This window comes from Armigeres subalbatus, chromosome 2, assembly GCF_024139115.2.
Source record: "Armigeres subalbatus isolate Guangzhou_Male chromosome 2, GZ_Asu_2, whole genome shotgun sequence".
In the NCBI taxonomy this organism is placed as follows: domain Eukaryota; kingdom Metazoa; phylum Arthropoda; class Insecta; order Diptera; family Culicidae; genus Armigeres; species Armigeres subalbatus.
Window position 1 is genome coordinate 158,723,790 of NC_085140.1, and position 23,833 is coordinate 158,747,622.

At 36.2% G+C, this 23,833-nt stretch overlaps 1 protein-coding gene across 1 annotated transcript in view; it reads left to right on the forward strand.

Annotated features, from left to right (window-relative positions):
* Nucleotides 1-23,833, forward strand: part of LOC134211083 (cyclin-dependent kinase 14) — a 460,569-nt gene that overhangs the window by 431,022 nt on the left and 5,714 nt on the right. The window contains exon 7 of the mRNA XM_062687675.1: nt 15,897-16,071. Within this exon, the coding sequence (XP_062543659.1) occupies nt 15,897-16,071 (175 nt within the window). The remainder of the gene's footprint in view (nt 1-15,896; nt 16,072-23,833) is intronic.

The following is a 23,833-nucleotide window of genomic DNA, read 5'->3' on the forward strand; positions in this document are numbered from 1 at the left end:
TACTGTTACTGTCTTATAGGTACCCAAGCAGCACAAGCCAAGGGAATCTGGTTGCAGCAACTTAATTGTGACTCAATCCGGTTATATATAAGTTACCGTAATCTATGTATAACATGGGTGCCACTCGGGTAGGGCATGATATACGATCTTGTGTTGACTGGGAGTTTCTTAGTAGGGTAAAACTAGCCTTGGGATGACAACGGAACAGGTTCCGGAAACCTAGAATTTCAGGTACAAATGGCCAACAATGAACTACAAAACAAGTCAGTCTTTCGACACCTCTAACATCCGGTACAAAAGGCCTCGTTAGGCTATCAGAACGGGCTTTCCAGGGACTCCGGGTCTTGTTCCGTGGCAATAAAATTGCCAGTACTTCTCTAAAGGAGCATTTTGGATTTTTTCTGGATTACTCAAGAAATTCTCAGAAGTTCAAGGTGTCTGAAGACTGATTTATACTGATGTTCTATGGTTTACTAGAAATACCGGGTTTCTGGAGCTTTTACCGAGGCCATCGCATGGCCACTTCTACCTAACAAACAATTTACGATGTTTTTTTTACTTATGCGAAGTTTGAGGGATCGGTAAACAGATTTATTTTGTAGTTCTGTCTAGATCTTTTCCTGTAACGTTGGATAGATCACTTTCTCGTAGTGTATCACGGAGTAAGATCTACCAAACCGAGCCCTAGCTTAATTCGTTTTTGAGCTAGAAAAATAAGCGGTTATGGTTAAGGATTACACTATCAATAGCAGTTGTGAAGTATAAATAACTTAACTTTTCGGATTTCCGGAGCCTGTTCCATGGCCATCGCAAGGCCAGTTTTACCCTACCAAGAACTATAAGGTTTTCTAGATAACTCATGAAATTCTGAGAAGTTTGAGGTGTTGGAAGCATGTTTTGTTTTGTAGTTTTATGTTGGTCTTTTTGGAACTACTATTTTCTTTCTGGAACTACTATTCCCTTGATCATAGTTGAAACCGCTTGCATTTTAGTTGAAAATTGACCGAGAACGGCTGTTTTATGTTATTAATTATTTTCGAGCGTCTTAGGGGAAAATGTTACACGGTTTAAAAAAATCTTCCTTTTACTTCCACTAGTTTGTTTCGTGTCTACACAAATACGTATTTCGTCCACTACTTGTGGACATCTTCAGTCGATAAACAACACACTGAAACGAAACAAACTAGTGGAAATAAAAAGAAGATTTTTTTTTTAACCGTGTTTTATGTTGTCAAGATTCGTCCCGACAGTTTGAGGGTTAACTATAACCTTCTTTTGTTTTAGCTTAGTTGATTGAAAAATTCTAAACTACAAATATTCCACTCTTCAAAGTTATACGAACAAAAACCCGAATGAACAAAAAATTACTCAATTTCCAATATTTGTTATAAATGTGTAGAATTTTGAAATACTATTTGAAACCACATTTAAATATGCGTTAAAGTTAATATTATTGACAAAAATCAAAAACTTTTCGAATTTCGAACAATTGAAAATCACAAAAAGTATTTAAAGTATCCTGGGTTGAAAAGGCATTTTGTTGAATAGTGTTCGACCATGACCCTTTGGGCCAAATGGCCCAGAGATCAAACATGGAGGCTCGAACGAAATTTCTTGAAAAACGTGTGTAAACAATCAAACCGAACCTCAACGTCATCGACTTCGACATTCCAACTTATATTCCCATTTTCACATCCTGTATCGGCGACATTGCAAGTTATTTCAAAATGAACAGTACATAGTTACACACAGCATAGTGAGTGCAGATTTAACACAGACAAACAGACGGAACAGCTAGAAAAAAAATCCTGAAAGATCCATTGTCAGTGAAATTATTACCATCTCGAGTGCATGTTGCACGAAACGTTATTTAGTACGAGAATATTAATAGAAAGCGCCAGTGTGATATGTCAAGTATAAAACCAAGCTATGCACGCGCATCTGGATGTGATACTAGCAATCAGTTAAATTTAAAACAACCGTTGAACAATAGATATTTAATCAATGTTACGTCTGTTTGTCTGTGGCTTCTACGTCTTTTCTCTGTAACAGTATTTAGTACGACAATGGCAACAGAGGGCACTACTGTGAAACGTCAAGCACAAGGCTTTATGACGCCTCTGGATGTGAAACGAGCAATTAACCCTCTAATGCTCAAGACCACCATTAGACGGGGTACTAATTTGAGTAATAATTTGATTAATTTTCAATTGTTTAGATTTCAAAACGTTTTTGATTTTGGTCATGTCATGTATGTTTAAGTGTGGTTTCAAGTTGAACTTCAAAATTCTACAAACTAAAAAATAATGAGAATTGAATAGTGCTTTGTGTCTTCGTGTTTTCGTTCCTTTGAAGAATGAAGTATTTGTAGCTTAGTATTAAAACTTAGTATTAAAACATAAAACCGCTTGTAATTTAATTGAAAATTGACTGGGAACGAGCCGTTTGAAGATGTTAGGATGCGTCTTGTCAGTTTTGAGTGAAGATTTTTTTTATCTCCAATACGGAATAAAACCAAATCTGATTTGAAAATAATACAGGAGGGAATCATATGTCTTGTTTTTTCATCAGGTACTGCCAGCCGAAAGGCCACAAGGCATCATCAGAGGCAGTGGCACAATATATTTGAACACAGGGCATAGGCATCGAAGAAAGGCGAAAGCGGCATTATTGGTATCAGTATCAGAAAACATATTTGAAAACAAAAGTGAATCACATGGCATAACCAGGCGTGTCGATTTGACTGGTGCAAAATCAAGCCTAGTACTATTTGGCCATCGAGCAGAAAGTGATATCATAAATAGCAACCGAACGTAACAGAAATCGATAGGAATCCAATTTGAGAACGAATGAAAACATTCCGGAAGCATACCGGAAGCACTTCTATTCCCTGTGCATTTAGCACACAAGAGTAACGGACGCAATTCAGATCTTGAAAAAAAAAAAACTTTTCTTATGGCGAAGAAATGTCAAATTGAAATCTCATTTTCCGGAAGTGCCTCTCCTGTCATTTTTCCTCTTTCTATGCTTGTAAAAAGTTGTAGCAGCTATTTTCTAGGAAGATATTCGAGAGCGGTCACCCATAACCAGAAAAAAGTTGGAGTTGTTTTTTTCTTGAGTGAGCTACTCCGAATGTGTTTACATTCGAAAATTGTGAGTTTGTCATATAACTCCATATTGGATATTCAGTATTTTTCCAATTATAATTTAAACACTTTTTATTCAGTTTATGACAATAATATTGAAATTCTATTTCGGGGATCGGAAAACAATTCTATAATTGAATAAAGCAAGATGGTGTAATTATTTCTATTTTATGGTCCATATGGCGCTGAGTTTTAATTTGTTTTTTGCTTTTCGCGTATTTAAACTATACGTTAAGGCTGTACTATCACTCAAAAAAAAACTTTTTATAGAAGGCTCGGAGACCCATAATGTTATATACCATTCGACTCAGCTCGACGAATTGAGGTGATGTCTTTCTGTGTGTATGCATGTTTGTGTGTACAAAAAAAATGTGAGACATTTTATTTTGGTACTTAGCCTTATCCAATTTGCAGGTTGCATTCGACGCGGAATACTTCCTTATTTTTCGCTATTGAAAATTGGCCCAATCGGTCATTGCGTTCCGAAGTTATAAAAAAAACATTGTTTTTTCCCCATTTCTCCCATTTGCCAGAACCGATTTTTTGTTCAAAAACTGCTGCAATGCATTTAAATAAACGCTAATAAATGTGAATTGATGGAAATAACTGAATCTATCTCCCTAAAGTGCAATTTTGACCTCTCTTATGTGCTTTTCTTGTTACTTTTATGTGTTTTCTTGCTTTATAATACACATTGTGGTGAGATTAATGAGGATCGTATCTATTATATTGGGGGTAGGAAAACAGAAATCAAATAAAAATTATTTTAAACTAGTAAATTTTAATGCAACAACGCTGAATGGTATTAACACCTTTCTAATATAAATCCATGCAACGGAGAAATTATAGATTTGGGCACCATGATATATTTGAAATACCGTGACGTCAGTTAACCAAGTTTAAGCTAAATAACAAGTTTTTGACATAAACATGGAATGCTCTATGAATTAAAATCGTATAAGCTACACATTTATATCCAAAATATTTCAGAAATACACTAATATGTACATGAATAAAATGTCTACACTCCTTCCAAACCGTACAAAATTAAAATGTTCCAAGCCCCTGATCTAAACTCCAATCTCGACGAGAAAGTTTTTGCCCCCTAAAAAGGATTGACATTCTGGTGGCCGTAGGAAAGTTTCGCTGCTAAATTTCCATATTAAAACGAAACCGTTTGATCCTTCGCTATCACGCGATTGACGAGATGCTGCGCTATGTTATAGTTTGTGCAAAGTCTTTAGTGCTTTGACTCGACGATTTATATGGGAACTGCACGATGATGAAATAGCTCGGTGGAGCTCATCCGTGAAAGTAGGTATACGTTTGCAGAATATTTTTCGCATTATGGAGCCATGATGAGTTTCATAATGTCAACTATAATTCTGCTGAAAAGGAGAGCTATAGTGTCGATTAGTTTAACGTATTTTTCTCGTTAAACATCTATTCATATATGTATTCATATATTCATATATAGACATCCTTATATTCGTACCTAGTATGTATTCCATGATTTATCAGAACAATCGAAATTGTACAAACGGAGTGTTTCATTCACAATGTGAAGAGTATTCCGAACCCAGATTTTATCACATTCCGGTTAGGCAGGCGAGTCTCTAGTAATGATCGATGTACTCGAGGTATTATTAGGGATATCTAAGAGGGCAAAATAGTTATTTATATACAAGGAACACTGTGATTGTTTAGAGATCTTTCACAAATAACGTAATGCTGTAAGGGGATGGAGGTGGTCAGGCCAAGACCTACGGTCCAATAAAATAAATTGAATCATCCATATAAAAAGTGTTACGGGGAGCCCCTCCCTGCTGTCTAAAATTGCTCAAATTAAAGTTCATAATTTTTGAACCGCCACTTCGCACAATGCACATTGGTCCAGGTAGCAGACAAAGTGGTAATACGTTTTTCAAGTCAAAAATAGCAGATATATAAAAAAAACTTTGTTCTACAAAGTTGTTCCTAACGGTAAGGGGCTTAAAGGGGTTTTCATAAAAATGTTGGGCCAGATTTGAAAAAATAAAAAATAAAACTTTATTTATTTGTATACAATGTTCCGTGAAATTGTAGCTCAGCAAGTTTTCAAGAATTTTGCTAAAAAATGACCGATTTAGAGCAATTTTCCCAAGTTTACTTGAGGTGACCCTTAAAAAGGCAGGTTTTTTGCTCTAACTTTTTTGTTTCAAATTTCTCAGCAATGTGGTGATCAGACCTCTTTTTTGAGCTTTGCAGGGCGCAACTTTTCATGGACTTATGGCGTTGTCATATCTCATACGGATCAAAAATTATTTAGGTTTTTCTTCGAAATAAACATTTTCTTCTAACGGATGTATATATGAATAGCGCTAACATTTTTTCAATCTTTATTCTTCTACTTTAAGGGTCCATTTTAGTGTATTTAAATCAAAGGGATAGTTGAATATAACCCCATATTAATGCATTAAAATATTATCGTTTTTAGTCATTTTCATGCACTGTTTTTTCCAGATATAATAAAAATTTACTATAGGGTAAATCACTATTTGGACATATGAACCCGATTCCCGGCTCACTGCACAGAAAACTAATGATTTATACTGTTTGGAAGCCGTAGATTTATGATCGATAATCTTAAAAAAAATTTCCATTTATCTCGCACAATACTCAGTATTTTTCAATCATTTATTTTACTCCTAATTGATCTAGTTATAGAAAATAAAAATGTAAATTTCAAACTTTCGCTCTTCATTGCAATACCACTGTGTCGGGGTGAATCTCTCCACTTTTACAAACGGTATCATCAAATAAACAGCTACCTGAAAATCGTCACAGTCCTTGATACAATCATTACTTGAAGCTGTAAAACGCCACACAATAATGTTAAAATTACGCACTCCGATCCTTTTTATTTGATCGTATCACTAGAACATATATAAACATATAGGAATACATTTAAAAATGTATTCCCAAACCGAACAAAAAATTACCTCGGCCCAAGAACGTGGCTAGGAGTTCTTGGGCCGAAGTAACCGTGTCGCCAAAACCCCAGGAGCCTTTTTAGTATGAAAATAATCTTTAATCGTTAAGAGGAAAACTATCTAAGACGTTGACGCTATCACGTTATTTATAATTATCTCGATTTCTAAAAGTTAAAAAAAAGTTTTTATTTGCTTGGAAGGAATTTGAGTAAGTGAATATATATTAGAGTGGGGCGTCATGGTCATTTTTTCAAATCAATGGTTTTTCGAAGCCACTCTGGGTCCTAAACAACTGTGCAGAATTTGGGACCGATTGGTTGCTTCCTCGCTTTCCGCATCGCGCTTGAAGTTTGTATGGAAATTAGTATGGGAGAACGTATATTTTTGCATTTCTACTACTAGAGGTCTCAGTTCATCGTTAACCAAGTGGCACATTGCGTTAAAGTATAACCCAAAGGATGCCGAAAAACTTTGCTGAAGAAGGCACGTTGCTGGAACGTCCACGAAAAAAGTTATAACGCTTCGAACATTGAGTGTACAAACCATATGCAAAAAATCGTTTATTCTGCCAGCACTGCCGTACTACGTAGACTAATAATTTAACTGAATGTTATTTTGAAATAATTGATCTAATACGGCTTTAGAGATAATGGGAGCTATCTGGAATAACTTCACAACGAAAAAAATCCGATAAGAAGGAAGATGGGTTTTGCCCTCGGACAATCATAGGTTGTCCGGTAGTGCTGGCAGAAACATTGATTTCTTGTATATGGTTTGAACAATCAATTTTCGAAACGTAATAACATTTTTTGTATACCTTCCAGCTACGTACCTTCTTCGGTAAAGTCTTTCGGCATCTTCCAGACTATATGCTAACGTATTGAGTCACATGATTGATGATAAATTGAAGCCGCTAAGAGCAAAAATGTAAAAAAAAGTACGTTTTCCCATACTAATCTCCATATAAATTTAAAACGCGATGCGGCATGCGAGGTTGCAACCAATCGAGCCCATATTTTGCACAGTTGATTGGGGTCCCAAAACGATTCGGAAAAACCTTGATCTCACTTGATCGGACGAAGTTTGCGTTTTTCCATACAACTGCGCCCCACTCTAATATATATATTCTCAACCAAAAAACAATTATTATGAATAATACCATCTGGCATCACGTTGTCGTAGAACTTGAATGTTTATGTTTACGTCGCATTTTTTTAAGGTTCCGAGAGAGAATGAGAGATTTGAGATGTTGAGAGATTAAGGGAAACTCGCTTATGCCGGAAATTGAATTGAAGTATGCCGGAAAAGCAATCGCTGTGACTGATAGACATGCTACACCTTGTTAATTGAAATCAAATAAAAGCTTTTTCAAACGATGATTAGCAAGAATAGCTATTATTTAGCAGAAGTGTACCCCATTGCAGTATTACACGACCCATAGAATTCAGGAAAAGTTGCTTCCTGTCAAGAATATCAATTAAATAATGCAGTCGTACGCATGTTAGGCCAAGGATGGGGTATGAAACCCTATATCCAAACTTATGTGAAAATTGCAAAGAAATCGATCGTTCCACTACTGAGAACCAGGCCGTCAAACTCGATAATTTTGTTTATAGAATATGGCCGCCTATCATATTGTCCAGCAGTGTAGCCAGGCCATGCTGAAGGTGGCTGGGATCCCGAGCAGAAGAAAATAACTTGATAATAGCTTATTCGGTTATTGATTCTCAACACAATTCAAGACAAAATTTTCAAAACGACTTATTTGCTTTTGTAAACAAAGATTCAAACGACGATTTGACGAATCTGATAGCTCTCCCACGCAAACCAACACCATCAACAGGTAGCGGAAACCTTTACCTACCTATTGATGGTGTTAGTTTGCGCGGGAGAGCTATCAGATTCGTCAAATCGTCGTTTGAATCTTTGTTTACAAAAGCAGATAAGTCGTTTTGAAAATTTTGTCTTGAATTGTGGACTTGTATACTAGCATGGTTGTTACGACTACGCGGATTTCGCGATTTTCGCGGTTTTCGCGGATTTGGCGCGGATTTACATAACGATTTTCGGACTTCGCGCGGATTTGGTTTAAATTTATTAAATAAAATGCTAGATCTCAGGGTTCTCAGGACGTTTATTTGAAAATTAGTTTTATGTCTATCTAGATGGGCTTCATCTCCGTTTGCAAAAGTTATTGAACACAAAATTTACGTTTGCAATCAATTATTCACATTATTTTTCGGATGTTTACAAGCCTTTACTAAATGCCATGATTACACACTTGAGCATTCATTAAACAAATGTTATGAGAGGAGGGGCGCCATTTGTTGTCATTTTTAATGCATTCTAAAAAATGACGCATTCAAAACATGTCTGTCTAAGGTAATTAAAACCATTTTTTTATCTTGGTAATTTCGTCGTAGTTCCAAAGTATTAGTCGGTTTCTTATTGATTATTCTTTTTACGATGAACCACATAGCATTATATATCAACCGTCTAAGACGAGTTTAATACTTTCCATTTAATTTCACTTCGTTTTGTTATCTTTGCAGATACGTATTTCGACCTCAACTGTGAGGTCGTCTTCAGTGACTCGTACTTTACTCGTACTAAGTCGAGTCAAGTACGAGAAACTGAAGACGGCCTCACAGTTGAGGTCGAAATATGTTTCTGCAATGATAACAAAAAGTAGTGGAATTAAATGAAAAGTTGGATACATTCCACTAAAAAGAGCTTAACATACTTTTTCTGATGATGTATCATTTTTCGTCAGGAATTCTCCCATAGTGTAGAACATTTTATATTACTTTCATAGCATTCATCCAGAGCCAAAAAGGATATGCAACAATTGAAAACTCAAAAATGTTCCTTGATGTTATACACATGTCTCAATTTAATACCGTTTTGACTCAAATCCTGAACATGACTCATATTCCGAACACTGGTGTTTTAGCGCCCTAAAACTATAATTTTCATCGGTTTTCCGATCTGAGGATTACAAACGAATTCAAGCTCCTATGGATAGAAAAACACCAATAAAACCAAAATGGTATTTTTAGACCGAGTGTTCGGAATATGAGTTACGTTCAGAATTTGAGTCAAAACGCTAAGTGCTTCCGCAGAAATTCGTTCAAACATTAAAAGGTGATCTTACGATATCCCTGTAAAAACGCGGTAATTTCATGAGTATTAAGCGCTAACCGCAGAAATTACTGTAAAAAAGTTTGAAATAATGTCGCCTTCATTAAGAAAGAATTTCCGGAATGTTATCCACAGGCATTGATCATTGATCAAAACTCCGAATGTATTTCCGAAAGGTTTTTTTCCCCAGATTCCCAGAGAAATTTCCATAAGAATTTGCGTTGCGATTTTCTCAAACATTTTGTTAGCGGCAATCACAGGAATATCTGTAAAAAAAACCTTTCTAATTGCAATTCAAATTTAACGAAAGATTTTTCGAAAGTTTTTACGCAGCCAGTACTCGCATTCAATTTCTGCATGAATCTCCAAACCGTTTTCCGCAGGAATTAATGAAGGGATGCCCACATGTAGTCTCTGAAGATTTTCCACAGGTCGTTTTTGAATAATTTACTTGAATTTATAACAAAATTCCAGAATGAATTTGCGCATAAATTTCCTGGGGAACTTTTACAAGAATACCGGGATGTTTTCGGAAATGTATTCGAAATTATGGAGCGACTTTTACAGAAGTTACACAAGCAGTTGGATTGCTGCAAACATTTACATGAAGATTCGCCGTTGGAATTTCCGGGATGAATATTCGCACGATTGGTGAAATTCTGCAGATTTTTTTTTCGGAGATTTTAGCTTTAATTGTAGTAAAAAACGATACAGGAATCCCTGCTGAAAAATTGCGGCCAAATTGACGCCGGAATTGACGACGGAATTTATGCATGAATTAATCACAAGAATTCAAGGAGGACTTTCCGCACAAATTCCTTACTAATTTTCGCTGGAGTAAAGGCAAATTATTCTGCGAAATTCCCGAAAAAAATTCTGGTGAAATTTTCAAAAATACTCCTCAAAGAAATTCCGAATGAATTTACACTTCAAACTCACGATTCTTACTTGCAAATCAACGGAGCTTGAGCAACTTCAGTCATAACTTCAGAAGAAATTTCCTTTTTCAGCAGATTATTTATTATTTGCAAGTTCATCAATTATTATCAAATCTGGCCTAAATATTCCTTGCATATCAATGCATCTTTGTGCTGAATTCCACTTACAAAAACGGAACAAAACATGTCAAAATCATCATCTCAAAAAGCGGTGCGTCTTGAAATAGTTTTGGATGTTTAGTTCTTGTTTACTTAGCTTCAGTATTTCTAGTGGTAAAAACGTAGATGGTCGTTAAGGGTTACTTAATTAACTGCGATTTTCTTAGTCCTATTTTCAATTTGGTACAAACGTGTGCAAAATTGAAGCTTTTAATCATATTCTAAATCAGGAATATTATAAAAACGATCTCAAAGAGAAGACGTTCAGTAGATTGTGATAACCAAAATTGATATTTCACGTCTATTTGCTTAGAATTTAGTTCTGGGTCGCGTTTATTTGGTGCGTAATGGATTTCATGTCGCGCGGAAATGGCGCGGATTTGATTTTAGTCGGCGCGGATTTGGCGCGGAAAATATTTTAGGATCTCCGTGTATATGAAATAACAAAATATAATATCAAAAACTAATATGTAAAATTTCCCAGGCATAACATATTTTGTTATTACAATATCAAAGGCATAACCAAATTATTTTTCGTTTTGTATTAAAATATCTGATCACGTTATGTCTGAAGTATTTCGGATATTAATTTGTTTTACTATATTTTGTCATGTTTCGTCTTATTCATATTAAGTTCATACGAAATGCTGTTTTCAAGTTATTAGCTTCTGTTCTGTCTCTATAACAAACGTTTGCCATATCACTGAGTATGCCATGGAAGAAGCAAAATAGTGCTTGAAAATGACAAAAAAACGAAATTTTTTCAACGCATTAAGATGGGGCTACATTCAACTATCCCCTTAATTTAGAGAGTCCAGACTCGGATCCCAGCCCTGATGACGGTGGTTCCTGCATCTGTAGCATTTCCGCGGCAAATTATAGAGTGGCTGTCGTCGGTACTCATGGTTCTGGCTCTGGTGTTGCTGCAGTTAGTGATTGAAAATGCACATTAATCGATTCTTCTCAGGACCACCATTTTATACAAGGGAAAATTAAGCCGAGACAAATTTTGTTCAAAGTGCAAATCGTAATCGCTGAATCAGAAGCGCATCGGAGGGAGACGCTGCATAAATTTATTCGCAAGGATGGCATCAGTACCAGTCAACCAACTAAAATCATAATCTTGAGAGAAGTTTTCATTTGGCTGGTACTGATGTCATCCTTACGAATAATTTTTTGCAGCATCTCCCTCCGCAAATATTTATTTTTCTGGGTCTCCATCTGACGCGCGCTAGTGATTTTGATACCGACGGAAGCTTTCTGTCGTCACCAAGCGATTAGAATTTGCACTTTATAGAAAACTTGTCTCGACTCAACCTTTATTGCGTAAAAGTTATTATTGTTACATTTAATTATTTTTCAGAATGCGCCTTTCCAATTACTAACAGCAACAAAATCAAATCAGAATATTTATAGAAAAATTCCCTTGACTGCCAATGATGCCTTTCAGGCGATTAAATTTTTGCAGCGTCTCCCTTCGACGCGCGTTCGTGGTTTTACTATAGACGGCAATTTTCTCCTGTTTCCATGCACTTATTGTTTAAACATGAACAAAGTTCGTCTCTGTACAAACTTCCCTTGTACAGAACAGTGATCCTGGAAGGAACCGATTAATTTCCAATAATGTGCCTTCCGAATTACTATCAGCAATCACTCAATAGTTTCAATTTACACCCAGGTTTTTTTTTCGCGGTTGGAATTCGTTAATTTCTCGGTTAACCTAAACTTTTGCAGCTTTTTAAATACCCCATGAATATTCTTTGATTTTTTTTTTGAATTTTACAAATTTTCTTGTCCCAGCGGTCCCAGTATCGGCATCGGCAAAGTTGCTGCAGGAAATTCTATTCCCATCGACGGCGTGGTTCGTATGGTCCTCGTCGTCAACATTAGCAGCCTTTAAGTGACATTTTCTCGCAACTTTCGGACTATCGATTACCTGTTTTGCTACGATAGCGTCTGTGGTGGTTGTGGCAGTAGCGCGGTGGAGTGCATTTCTGCAACGGTGGTGTCCGAAGTACAATCGATTGACAATAATCAGTGGAAGCAGCTCACAAAACACAATTTTCTTGCAAATCCAAACTATTGAGTAGTTGCTTTTAGGACCACTATTCTATTCAAAAGAAGGTTTAGCCAAGACGAATTTTGTTCAAAGAGCAAAATAATCGCGTAGAAACAACAGAAAGTTGCCGTCCGTGGCAGAATCACGAACGCACGTCGGTGAGAGATGCTACAAAAATTCATTCGCATGGATGGCATCAGTAGCAATTAAGTGAAATTTCCTCCAAAGATTCTGGTTTGATGATTTGGTCAGTACTGCAACCAAATGAAAGTATCGCGGATTCTTTGATCAATTTTGCAGGAAAAGCAGTCATGAAAGAATGTTGTGCATTGTTTTAAAAAAGAACTTCTAAATTATTTAATATATATATATATATATATATATATATATATATATATATATATATATATATATATATATATATCTAATATACAAAGAGTAATGACTATTCGATAAATTAATCATATTCCTTTAATCCACCGAGTTGAAAGAGGAGATAAACACAAAAATAAATCAGACATTGCACACTTTCATGCCCTGTCAAGAATTACATTTTTTTTAGATTTTTGTAGCAGACCTTCCATCCTTAGCGTGACATTGCGGTACGGACTGATTGATGATTGCGAAGGCCCATTATCGAAAATAAATCGGCTCACTTCAAGATCGTCTTCTTATACAAAAGAAAGCTGATCTGAGGAGAAATTCCTGCAAAGTACAAAACACAATCGCATCTGAAATACTCCTTTCAAATGAAAAAATAATGCACCTTATAGTTTTTGTTTTAGTTTATTGGAGAGATTCTAAAACTTCTATGACATGCGTATCGCGCACCTCATATTGAATAAATGTCGATGTAAGCAAAAAAAATAATTTCCGGAGTTGGCATACTAAAAATACCCAAAAAACAGAGAAATCCATCTAGCGGTGATGATACTCTTTATATTTCGACCTCAACAGTAAGGTCGTCTTCAGTGTCTCGTACTTGACTCAAATCCAATTCATTATAAATAATCACTGTTGTAAGTTGAACAGGGGTGCCCAACATCTTTCGAGGTCGTAATCCCAAACGCAACATATGTGGTCAACATTTGATATTATCTGAACATGAGCCAGACCATTGTTTTTCGCCAGACAAAACAATATTTTCATCTTAACGCGAAACAACGAAATAAAGCACCAATTTTGTCCCGATAAGTTATTATTATGATTTTTATTTCATCACTTTTCATGTAACACGCTGAATTATATTTTTGTTGAATTGGAAACATATTAAATAGCGTTTTTGTTAAAACAAAAGACATTATTTTATCTACTAATGGTACATGTTTTATAACAACCTCTGTTACAAAAAAATGCTGTTAGTTCAGATATAAAACTATTACCATTCACTGGTCGGGGTAGCTTTTTTTGATAACATGCGTGCTCACTGCTGAAAAAATCACAAAAAAATGTGAAACAAATCAAACCCCTTTTCATGCTTTTCATATCATGGAATGATCATAGGATCTATGAGATGAAGTCCAGGTGCGATAACCCTAGCAAAAGTATCTTGTTGCTACCAAATCGATGTTAATTATTCTGGCCTTCCAAAATGTCAACATATTCTGACATTCATATCACTGTTTTGAACGTAACTCCAAAATCATTTGGCTAATTTGCTGTTATGCCCCAAAGATTGTGTCACTTTTTTGTTCATATGTTCATTTTGGCTCAATCTTTGTCGTTTTTAATTTTTCTCATACGTGCTCGCTGCTAAAAAAAATCACTAAAATAAGAAATAAAGAAATTTAAGCTCCAATTCTATTGATTAATTATTACGTTAGGGGAAATGCTACAAGGTTAAAAGACTATTATTCTTCCATTTACTTCCACTATTCACTTTTTATGTATCAACAAACAGATACGTATTTCGTTTCCTACTTGGAAACGAAAGTCGATAACAAAACACTGAAGAAGTTTCCAAGTAGGAAACGAAATACGTATCTGTTTGTTGATACATAAAAAGTGAATAGTGGAAGTAAATGGAAGAATAATAGTCTTTTAACCTTCAAATTCTATGTTTCCGGTAGTTTTTAACATGTTTTGAATTCAAGGAGCAGTAATCTTACGCAATCTTTTTCACGTGATGATAATATACGAAATCCCGTGAACTAATTATCACCATTGACGCACATTAAAGAAAATTAAATTTGTTGACAGCGCTATTGCTGTTTTTTTGAGATTTGCTTCGTATGTTGTGTACAATAACATGCTGTCACATGCTTGGTCGATAAATAGTGATTATGTTGAATTTGTTAAAATCCAAACGTCTACCATTGAATCTTCGGCACATAGAATAAAAAGAAAAGCGAATAAATAAGATAATCTTAGCCATCAGTTTTTCTCGCTTGTTGTTTATTTTCCCATCATCATTACTGTCCTCAGCAGAACAGCATCGTTTTCATCTTCATCAGATTATCCAGTTCCTCGTGTCACATCTATTTGCCGATGTTGGCTTATTTTCCTGACAGCTCCGAAAGCGTTTCGCTTATTTTTTTCCAGGGTCGTGTCATTGATGTGTCTATTAAAATGAAATCTTATTTGAACCCTTTTTTTTGTGAAGATGTCCAAAAGAAAATGACGAGTCAAACCAATTTGTTTAACTTTCGTCTCGTAAATGTGTTTTCTGCTATTCTTGCTGCAATAGAACTTGAAATACTGGTACAACAAGTCAAGGGTTTTCCGGGCTTATATTTAACGCCTCACAATGAAAATTAAATTGAAACAGAAGCAATGTCCAACCAGAATTATTTGGTCCATTTGAATTGTATCTTCCATTCGGAAACAAATAAAGCATTCGTTTGTCATCGATTCAAAGGCATCGGAATGGAAACGCTTTCCGATTGTCGTTCTATTTCGAGCTCAAATCACTTTCCGTCTGCTTCCTTGGGCGATTGTCACGAAAGCAATATCGGAAAAACAAACAGCATCGCTGGGCAAACAAGCAAAAGTGCTCAACGTCGATCAACGGTTATTTATGGACAGTTTCTTCGCCCGACCATGATTGGAACCCATCTCAAACCTTTAGGACCATAAACACCATGCGTCCCCATCATCATCATCATCATCGCGATGCATCGTAGTTATAAGCGGATCCATCACATAAGGAGGCAAGTCACACACAATCCCCACTGTGAAAAGGCAATTGTTGACGATGATCGCGTGGGACAAATTCATCACGTTCCACGTGCTCTCTCAGCGATGGTTGTTGTTTATTAGAGGGAAAAGCTCCAATTTGTCTTCCGCGTGGTGGAGCATCCCGGCAGGAGCTTTAATCGAATTAAACTTTTGCCCATCACCGTTGTTTGTCTCTACTGCTACTGGGCGGGATCATGGGACGTACGCGAACAAGTTGCCCATTTTTCTCGAGAAACTTTATCCTTTTGATATGTGCGATAACTCATCTAATGTTTTGTTTTCCTTTTTTTTCCTCCGTTTGCAGTCTAACGAATCAAGTGGTGGCGCTGAAGGAAATCAGGTTACAGGAAGAGGAAGGTGCACCGTTCACGGCAATCCGGGAGGCGTCGCTGCTGAAAGAACTGAAACATTCGAACATTGTGACACTGCACGATATTGTACACACGCGGGAAACGCTGACATTTGTGTTTGAGTTTGTGGTAAGTTTGGGGAATGATTTATGGGATATGAGAGATAAGGGATTAGTGTGACGTATATTGCACTTGTTCTTTTCTCGTGTAAACTTAATCGCTTCTACGTCTCTTGCCACTTATTGTTGTTGGGAAAGAATCAATTATGATAAAGTGTTGGTTTTAACTATTTTTCAGATTCAATTTGCTTTGAATTTTCTAAGCGTTTGAAATAGTGTCCCTTCAGTCCTAAACTAATACAATTTTTTTGTGAACTTTTTCGCTAGTTCTACGTTAATCACCAGACACACACCAAAATACAGTACCTTTTATAATCTACGCAAATCATCGCACATTTGTTCAGAACCAGTAAAGGATTATAAACATTCAAAGTTTTACTGAAATGTTCATCTGTCTATTCTTGGATTCTTATAGAATTTTTGTCCTTTTTGCTTTTGTATTTTTCTTCAAATATGAAAAGCATTATAGTTCAGAAATCTGAAAATCTTGCTATTTAAAGCCTACAATATTTTAATAACGAAAATGTTATTAGACATTTAGAATCTTAGTGTTAACATATTTTGTACAATAGAAACTTAGTAATACATGAATCACTTGTTTGAGAAACTGCATATATCCTTTTTACACAATTCGTAGAAAACGACAAAAAATTGTTTTTGAACAAATTTTTCAATTTCTTCGAAACAGATCAGTAGTTGTTGGCAATACACTTTCAGTTCAGAAATGGCAAGCAGTGCTCCATAATCTCCGTAATATTCAAAGTGCGTGTGGTAGTTTTTCAAACAAACGAAAAAAAATCATACATTTCCGAACTAAGTTTTTTTTAGGTTTTTTTTTTGCCAGATTACGTTATTTTGGACATATAAAAATGGAGATATAAAAATCTCATTTTGACCAGAAAAAAAACAGAAAAATCTTTTAGAAAAAAAAGTTCGTTGTACGAGAAAGGCAAAAAAGTCAGAATCCATATTCATATTAATCAAAACAATTATGTTATTATGTATGATACTGCCATCCGTCTTTTTATTTCATCTTTTTAGAAATCAAGAAATCTATTTCTCGAACTTTGACCCAGAATGAAGCATATTCCCCGATCTAAACCAGAACATCTCTTGAAGAGCTATTGGTTTCCTATCTCTGAAGGAATAAATCTAAAACTAGCTGGCTTTGAAGAGAGGTGAAGAGAGGCTTTCTCGTCCAGGACATGGAATTGAAACTTGGTGAGAGAATTCCATTATATATATTTACCAAATTATGTTGAAACTATATGATTATATGCCATAAAAAAACCATCAGGGCACCCGATTGAAGCGATTTGGGTAGGAAGAGTGGAATCGCCAACTTCCTACTGTTAACATCTCGTGGATAAAGGGCGGGCTCTTCTCCCCATCTATTGGGTCAATCTGGGAAACGAGGGCTAGATTATAATATTGTATGTACGAACTTTCTCCTGGAAGGAGATTCTCTATTCATCCCGTGGATTCGCATAAGTGTCTCTGCTTATGGAACCACCACACCCATTTTTGGCCCTTCATACAGGAGTCTGATGAAATACAAACAGTAGTATAATCATGATCGAATCGTTTGTCAGATATGGCCAGTGCTATCGGCAGGTGCCTTGCTACAATAGATGGTAGTATCATCATCATCATCAGTTCTACGTTAATCACCAGAAATTTGCAAAAAAAATCTATATATCACGAATCACCATATTCAACGCCCAAAAAACAAATCTGACAATTATTGGATAAAAACTGGGCATATACAATACAAATCTGTATTATTTCAATACAACAATAGTATTAAAAATATTCTGATATTGTATATGCCCAATTATTATACAGTTTCTGTAAGGTTCTTATGCAGAACTGTATTAAAATCTGCCATGCGCTGGTTGGGTGAAGGATTCTTGAATACTTCATTTCATTGTTTTTTTTTTTGTGAAACTCCTAATCCTACTTTTCATTGATTTTATTCCAATACGATTCAAACATCCTATGTGAAATAATTCCATTTCGAATGATTTTCTGCCATCGTTTTCAGGTTAAAGTTCTGCCAATTTTTGCCTTTCTCGTTCACAAAGGTGTAACGATAAGCCTGCATGTTCGAATTCAAAAACGAATTCAATAGAACATACCAATCGAATCAACTCGACGCATAATGGCTATGTCTGTCTGTATGTTCGTAAAAAAAAGTCAAATTTTCTCGATTTACCTGGACCTCGAGTACATATTATTAGCCGCATGGTATGGTTTTCCATAAAAGGCAACTTGGCTTAAAAACTTTGCAGTTAATTAGTCTTAAAGTCTCCATGAATATTAAGCTGCGGAACGAAAATGTCCCAGTTATGGGATGCAATGCCAGTGCTATAAATAATAGTGAAGTAGAGTGCTAAATAACCAACCGTTCAAATCGAGTTGCTAGATCTTTTTCTTGCAATTCTAATTCAGTTTCAAATTCCAATAAAGCCCACCGAAAGCCGGTAACAAACAACCCCTTTTATTTATGGCCCTTCGAGTAATAAAGCCGCTGCCCAAAAACGAATAGAAAGCTTCATTCAGAACAAACGCCCATATCCACTGTCATGAATTTTCCAACAAGGAGTCGTATGGTAACGAAGTAATAATATACCTACCATGAGAGCAATCGGAAGAAACAAAGTTTCAATCCTCGCATTTCCTGCCTTTGTTCTAGGGACTCTCGTCCCGGGTTAAGGGGAAAGCACAGCCAGCGGTTTCCCACACGCACCTGATTCAGAGGACGCACTATAGTCGTCGGTAGCCTAGTATCAATTTTCCACTTCAATTTGATTTATTGCTTCTTGCTTGTTTTACCGTGGCGGTGGTCGTTGTGCAATTTCTTATTCTCTTCTGACTTGCTCATCGACAAATAGTACCGAACCGATCCGATTGTGTGTTGGTAAACTCCAACCGGCAGGCTCAATTGCTTTGCGGTGTCCTGGATTTTCGCACGTTGGTTGATTTGATGGGGTGGGTGCAACCAAATCATACCGGAGAAAGAGGGATTATCGGTTTGAGGGCTGGGGAACTGGGGAACGAATTTCGTTCTGCCTCCTCCCTTGTGCCCCATAGTCTCTCTGACGGAGTGAAATGATTCATGACTCCTTGGAAAGCCGTGGCAGAACAGACTAGGTAGATAGAATGGAAGTGTGCTTAATGGCATGATGATGATACCGGATGTTTGTCGGTTCGTTTCGTATACAGTGCTGATATACCATGTTGCTCTAGTTTTGGAGCTTACTGCAAGTGGTTCTCAAACCATTGGGTAGGATGAGTTTATTTTATGGAGATGAAACTTTCATAGTGTTTTAAAACAAACGTAACATACATGCCACACAATGTTCTGGATCTTAAAAATTGAACTCCTTCGAAGTCTTGACGAAATAATTGACGAAATAAAAATATTCGGTGTCTATTGTTTCAAAATAATATAAGGATACGGCAGCAGTCTTCAAGGTGCAACATGTGTGAGATGTTTATGTAAGTTTTGCACCCAATCATGCTTGCTATGTTCGAATTTGCACATAGCAATCTAAATACGAAATTTGAACTCAGGCGAAATGTACAATGTTCAAACATCGGGCTTAAACTTGGGTTCAAACATGAGCGATTGCACACGAGAAAGCACTACATTTGGGCTTTCTTGACGTTTCCCAGCCTTGTTATTCATACCTCGAATGAGATGAATTCAACCAAACATCAATTAAAGTATGATTGAAAATTTGAAACATGTTGTGCACGTTTTTTTTGCACATTGCATAACGAAGCGTCTATAGAGGTGAGGTCTTGATTCAGGCCTTTCATTCACGACGTCGTAGGTACGAATCTGGTCTGAGCGGAGCTTTTTGTTCTGATTTCGAGGTTCTGAATGCGATTCTTCTTAGGATTTCGGAATTCTGCAACCGCCTAAAATTGTTTAGTAGGGAAAATGATGGCTTTGGCAGGTTTTGTTCTATTATTGGCAGGGGGTTTTCTATAACCAATTATGCTCAAATTTGGCCTAAAAATTCTTTGCATATCAAAGAATATTGTGGCCAATTTTCAAAAAATTTGGTCAACAAAAACCCCCTAACAATAATAGAACAAAACCTGCCAAAGCCGTCATTTCTCCTACATGTTTCTAAAAGTTTGTGATAAGATTTTTCTGACACGTCTATTAGGGGATAACATCATTCAATTTACTTCACGGCGGTACTAGAACATGCTTTGTTTGAGTACGAACATGCACACGGGAAAACTACACTTGTTTGAACGCGGTTCATGTTTTCCTGAAGACTGGGCAGGTCTTTTCTTCTTTTTGTCATAGTCTCGAAAACCAATAAAAGAGACACTTTTTTGCCAAACTCATCCGTACCAAATTGTAGACTCAGGAGAAACGTTCTGCTATAGTGGAGTTCTAGCAAATGGACGTTGTTTTTTTTGGTTTTAGCCTCTATGAGACGAATGACGGAAATACCTGCCGTGTCTCTACTTGGTCTGTGTGTATTGAAGGAAATCCCCAGAAGTTTTCAAACATTGCAAAGTGGCAAAAATCGTTTTATCGCGTTTATTTAATAAAACTTTTATTATACGATTTAGCCTAATGATGTATTCCAGGTATTTCATCATAAGTTAATGCGCTTCTTAGGAGGTATTCAGCTTAATGATTGATCACCCTATCACTTTATTACTATTTATGCCTAAAAATTTTGAACATGTTCAACATATGAGTATATGTACAGGCATATGGAGACGCATGGTGCATTGTTACATCAACTCCTTGGAACTAAACTTTTTGTGCAACAATTAAAGGTTTATAATATTGTGCATATCATGGAGAGCTTATTTGCATGAAGTTATGATCAAAACAACCTGGCATGATGTTGAGGCCTACTTAAAGTTCCACAACAGTAATGACAAAATACCGAAGATTGATTTCTGTTTTGAGCAGTAGGAAATGGTTGTTGATTAAACATACCTCACATCGCTTACAACTCGACTGTTCAAGTATTGAATCATAGTACTTGAAATGCGTATGAGATTGTCTACCTCAATTTACCCCTTGTCAAGTTGCAGTAATATCAAATATGCCTAAAAAATCCATAGAAACTGTTATAACTTTTTGGTTACCGACAAGAAACCACCTTTACGATACCGACAGGGGACCCGGGTGGCGGGTACCCAAGAACTTTAACCATAACATTGTCAGTTTTCATCGATTCCGGTTGCTACAGATTCAGGAACTTGTCCTCTGTTCGATCCATGTCGATTTAAATAAACTGGGTATCGAAGTGGGTACCGGTCATGTCCATTTCGTATAAATTAAAGTTATGCATTCAGCCAAATGAAGAAGAGACCGATGAGTTTCGTTGAATATTCGAAGAATATTCGAAGAACTTCCCGTGAGCCTATTGTGAACATAACATTATTATGAACCATTAGAACTTTAGTGTTACGCGCCATTTCGATCATCCAAAGCGCGATCATCCACACTTTGCATATGCCACCGGCCATGCATGGTGTGATTTTTTTTTTCGTTGAGGAATAGTGAAAGTAATTTATTAGTGTTTGAAAGATCATGCGTAAGAGTTGCGCGTCGTTTCAGTCCTTCAAAGAGCTATGCTCCACAATTTGCATAAGCATTCGAGCGCGCATGGTGTGGAAAGCGCGTTTGATCTCGTTCCTGCAAGTAGTTAGTTCGTTCAGCTTTGTGCGGCCGAATAATAGTTCGTTAAAATCATTGTGGCTCGGTCGCATCACTTATCAGAGTGAATCTAGATCCAACGATGCCTACCAACTAACGGATAATCCTTCCCGTGGTTTTTGTGGAGAAGCAGAGGTAAACGCGGTCTACAAATAGCAAAATCCACCTACTGATATTCCGTTCCGTTCCTCAAACTGACAAAAAGGACGTGACCGGCGCCGTTATTGATCATTTGATCATCTGAGTCACTAAAACTTGTACACTAAGAATTCTTGAACAATCCCAGTCAATCATTCAGTTGATTCTTTGTGCAATTTCACTGATTCTGATCAATTACGGAGTAGCTACCATAGATATGTGTAGTCAGTCAAAGCTAAGCGAAGCTACCCGACCAGTAGATTGTAACGGATTAATAACAAAACTTGTTACAAGTACCATTAGTAGTAAAAATAACAACAATTGTAACAAAATTTCTTGAGTACAATAATAATTTTAGTTATTTTCATCATATATCATATAACACATCGAGTTTATTTGTGCAAACTGAAAACATATTTATTACGGTTTTGTTAAAAGTAGAAGTAATTTTGTTACAATTTCTGTTATTTTAACTACTAATGGGGCATGTTTTATAACAACCTTTGTTATAAAAAAATGATGTAACAGAATAACAAGCTCTGATATAAATCTGTTACCATCTACTAGTCCAGAAGTGTTCTATTCCAGGTCATCCAAGAACTTTAGATCTACATACACAACCAGAGGGCTGATTTCTCTTTTAAAAACTGGTTTATCCCCTTTTTGATCGAGAACACCAAATTGGATACGCCTTCAATAACTGTTCCGTTTCAGACCATCCAATAATTTTCTGGAGTATACGCCTCTAGGCCTAGACGCGCAACCAACCAACCAACCATTTCTTTTTGAAAAAGGTCCATGCCCTTTTCAATCTGTAGAGGTCTTACGGTCTACACGGTCTTCAACTCAAGACTAACTTTTCAAAACGATTTATCTGCTTTTGTAAACGAAGATTCAAACATCGATTTGACGAATCTGATAGCACTCCAACGCAATCTAACACTACCAACAGGTAGTAGAAACCTTCACCTATCTATTGATAGTGTTTGTCTGCGTGGGAGTGCTATCAGATTCTTCAAATCGACGTTTGAATATTTGTTTATAAAAGTAGATAAGTCGTTTTAAAAATTTTGTCTTGGACTATTGTTGCATCCCAGTTCAACCAAGAATTCATTGGGAGCTGTTAGCCTTTTCTAATCGTTTATGATGATTGTGATCAATAGAGCTGAACTGGATGAACAACAATTGTTCCTTTTCAGTTCATTCAAAAATGTACTGGATTTTAGGCCTTCAGGTCGTCACGTATCTCTTTTATAAATGGTCCATGCCTTTTGTAATCCATAGAACCAAATTGGATAAGCAATAAGCAAGAAATCAAATCCTATTTGATTTAAAAGAGCACTAAAAGCACGTTAAATTCCTAAAAAAATCTCTTAAATGGATCTTTCGTTATGGGTAATGATCTTAAGGCCTGTACTCAAATTCTTGGAATTCTTTGATGGACTGGAATGGAGCATGCTTTCAATTCAAAATCAATTAGGTTCAAATAATCTCAAATAAGTAGAATTTCTGATTTCTAAACGGCGCAAATAGATTCTTTGTTACACGTTTTCACCTCAAACCTTCAGTTAATTTTAAAATCAACAATGAACAAATTTTGAATATAATTATGCTGACATTTTCCGCGATATTCCACAGAATTTTAACAAGAAAAGCTCATCGCATACAATTCTGTACATTAAATAAATAGATAACTGGCCGAACATTAAATTATATTAGGAACGAACACAAAATGCTTAGTAGACCAGTGTAGATTTTTTTCTTCAATGCCATTGAGAATCACAATTCAAGGGACGTGAATGAGAATGAAACTGTTAACCGTATGACCAGACCACCAAGTTCTCAACTGAAGAAATTAAAAACTGTTTGGAATTAAACTAAAGAAACTCAATACTGTTTTGCTTAGTTCAGATTTCTATCCATTCTAGGT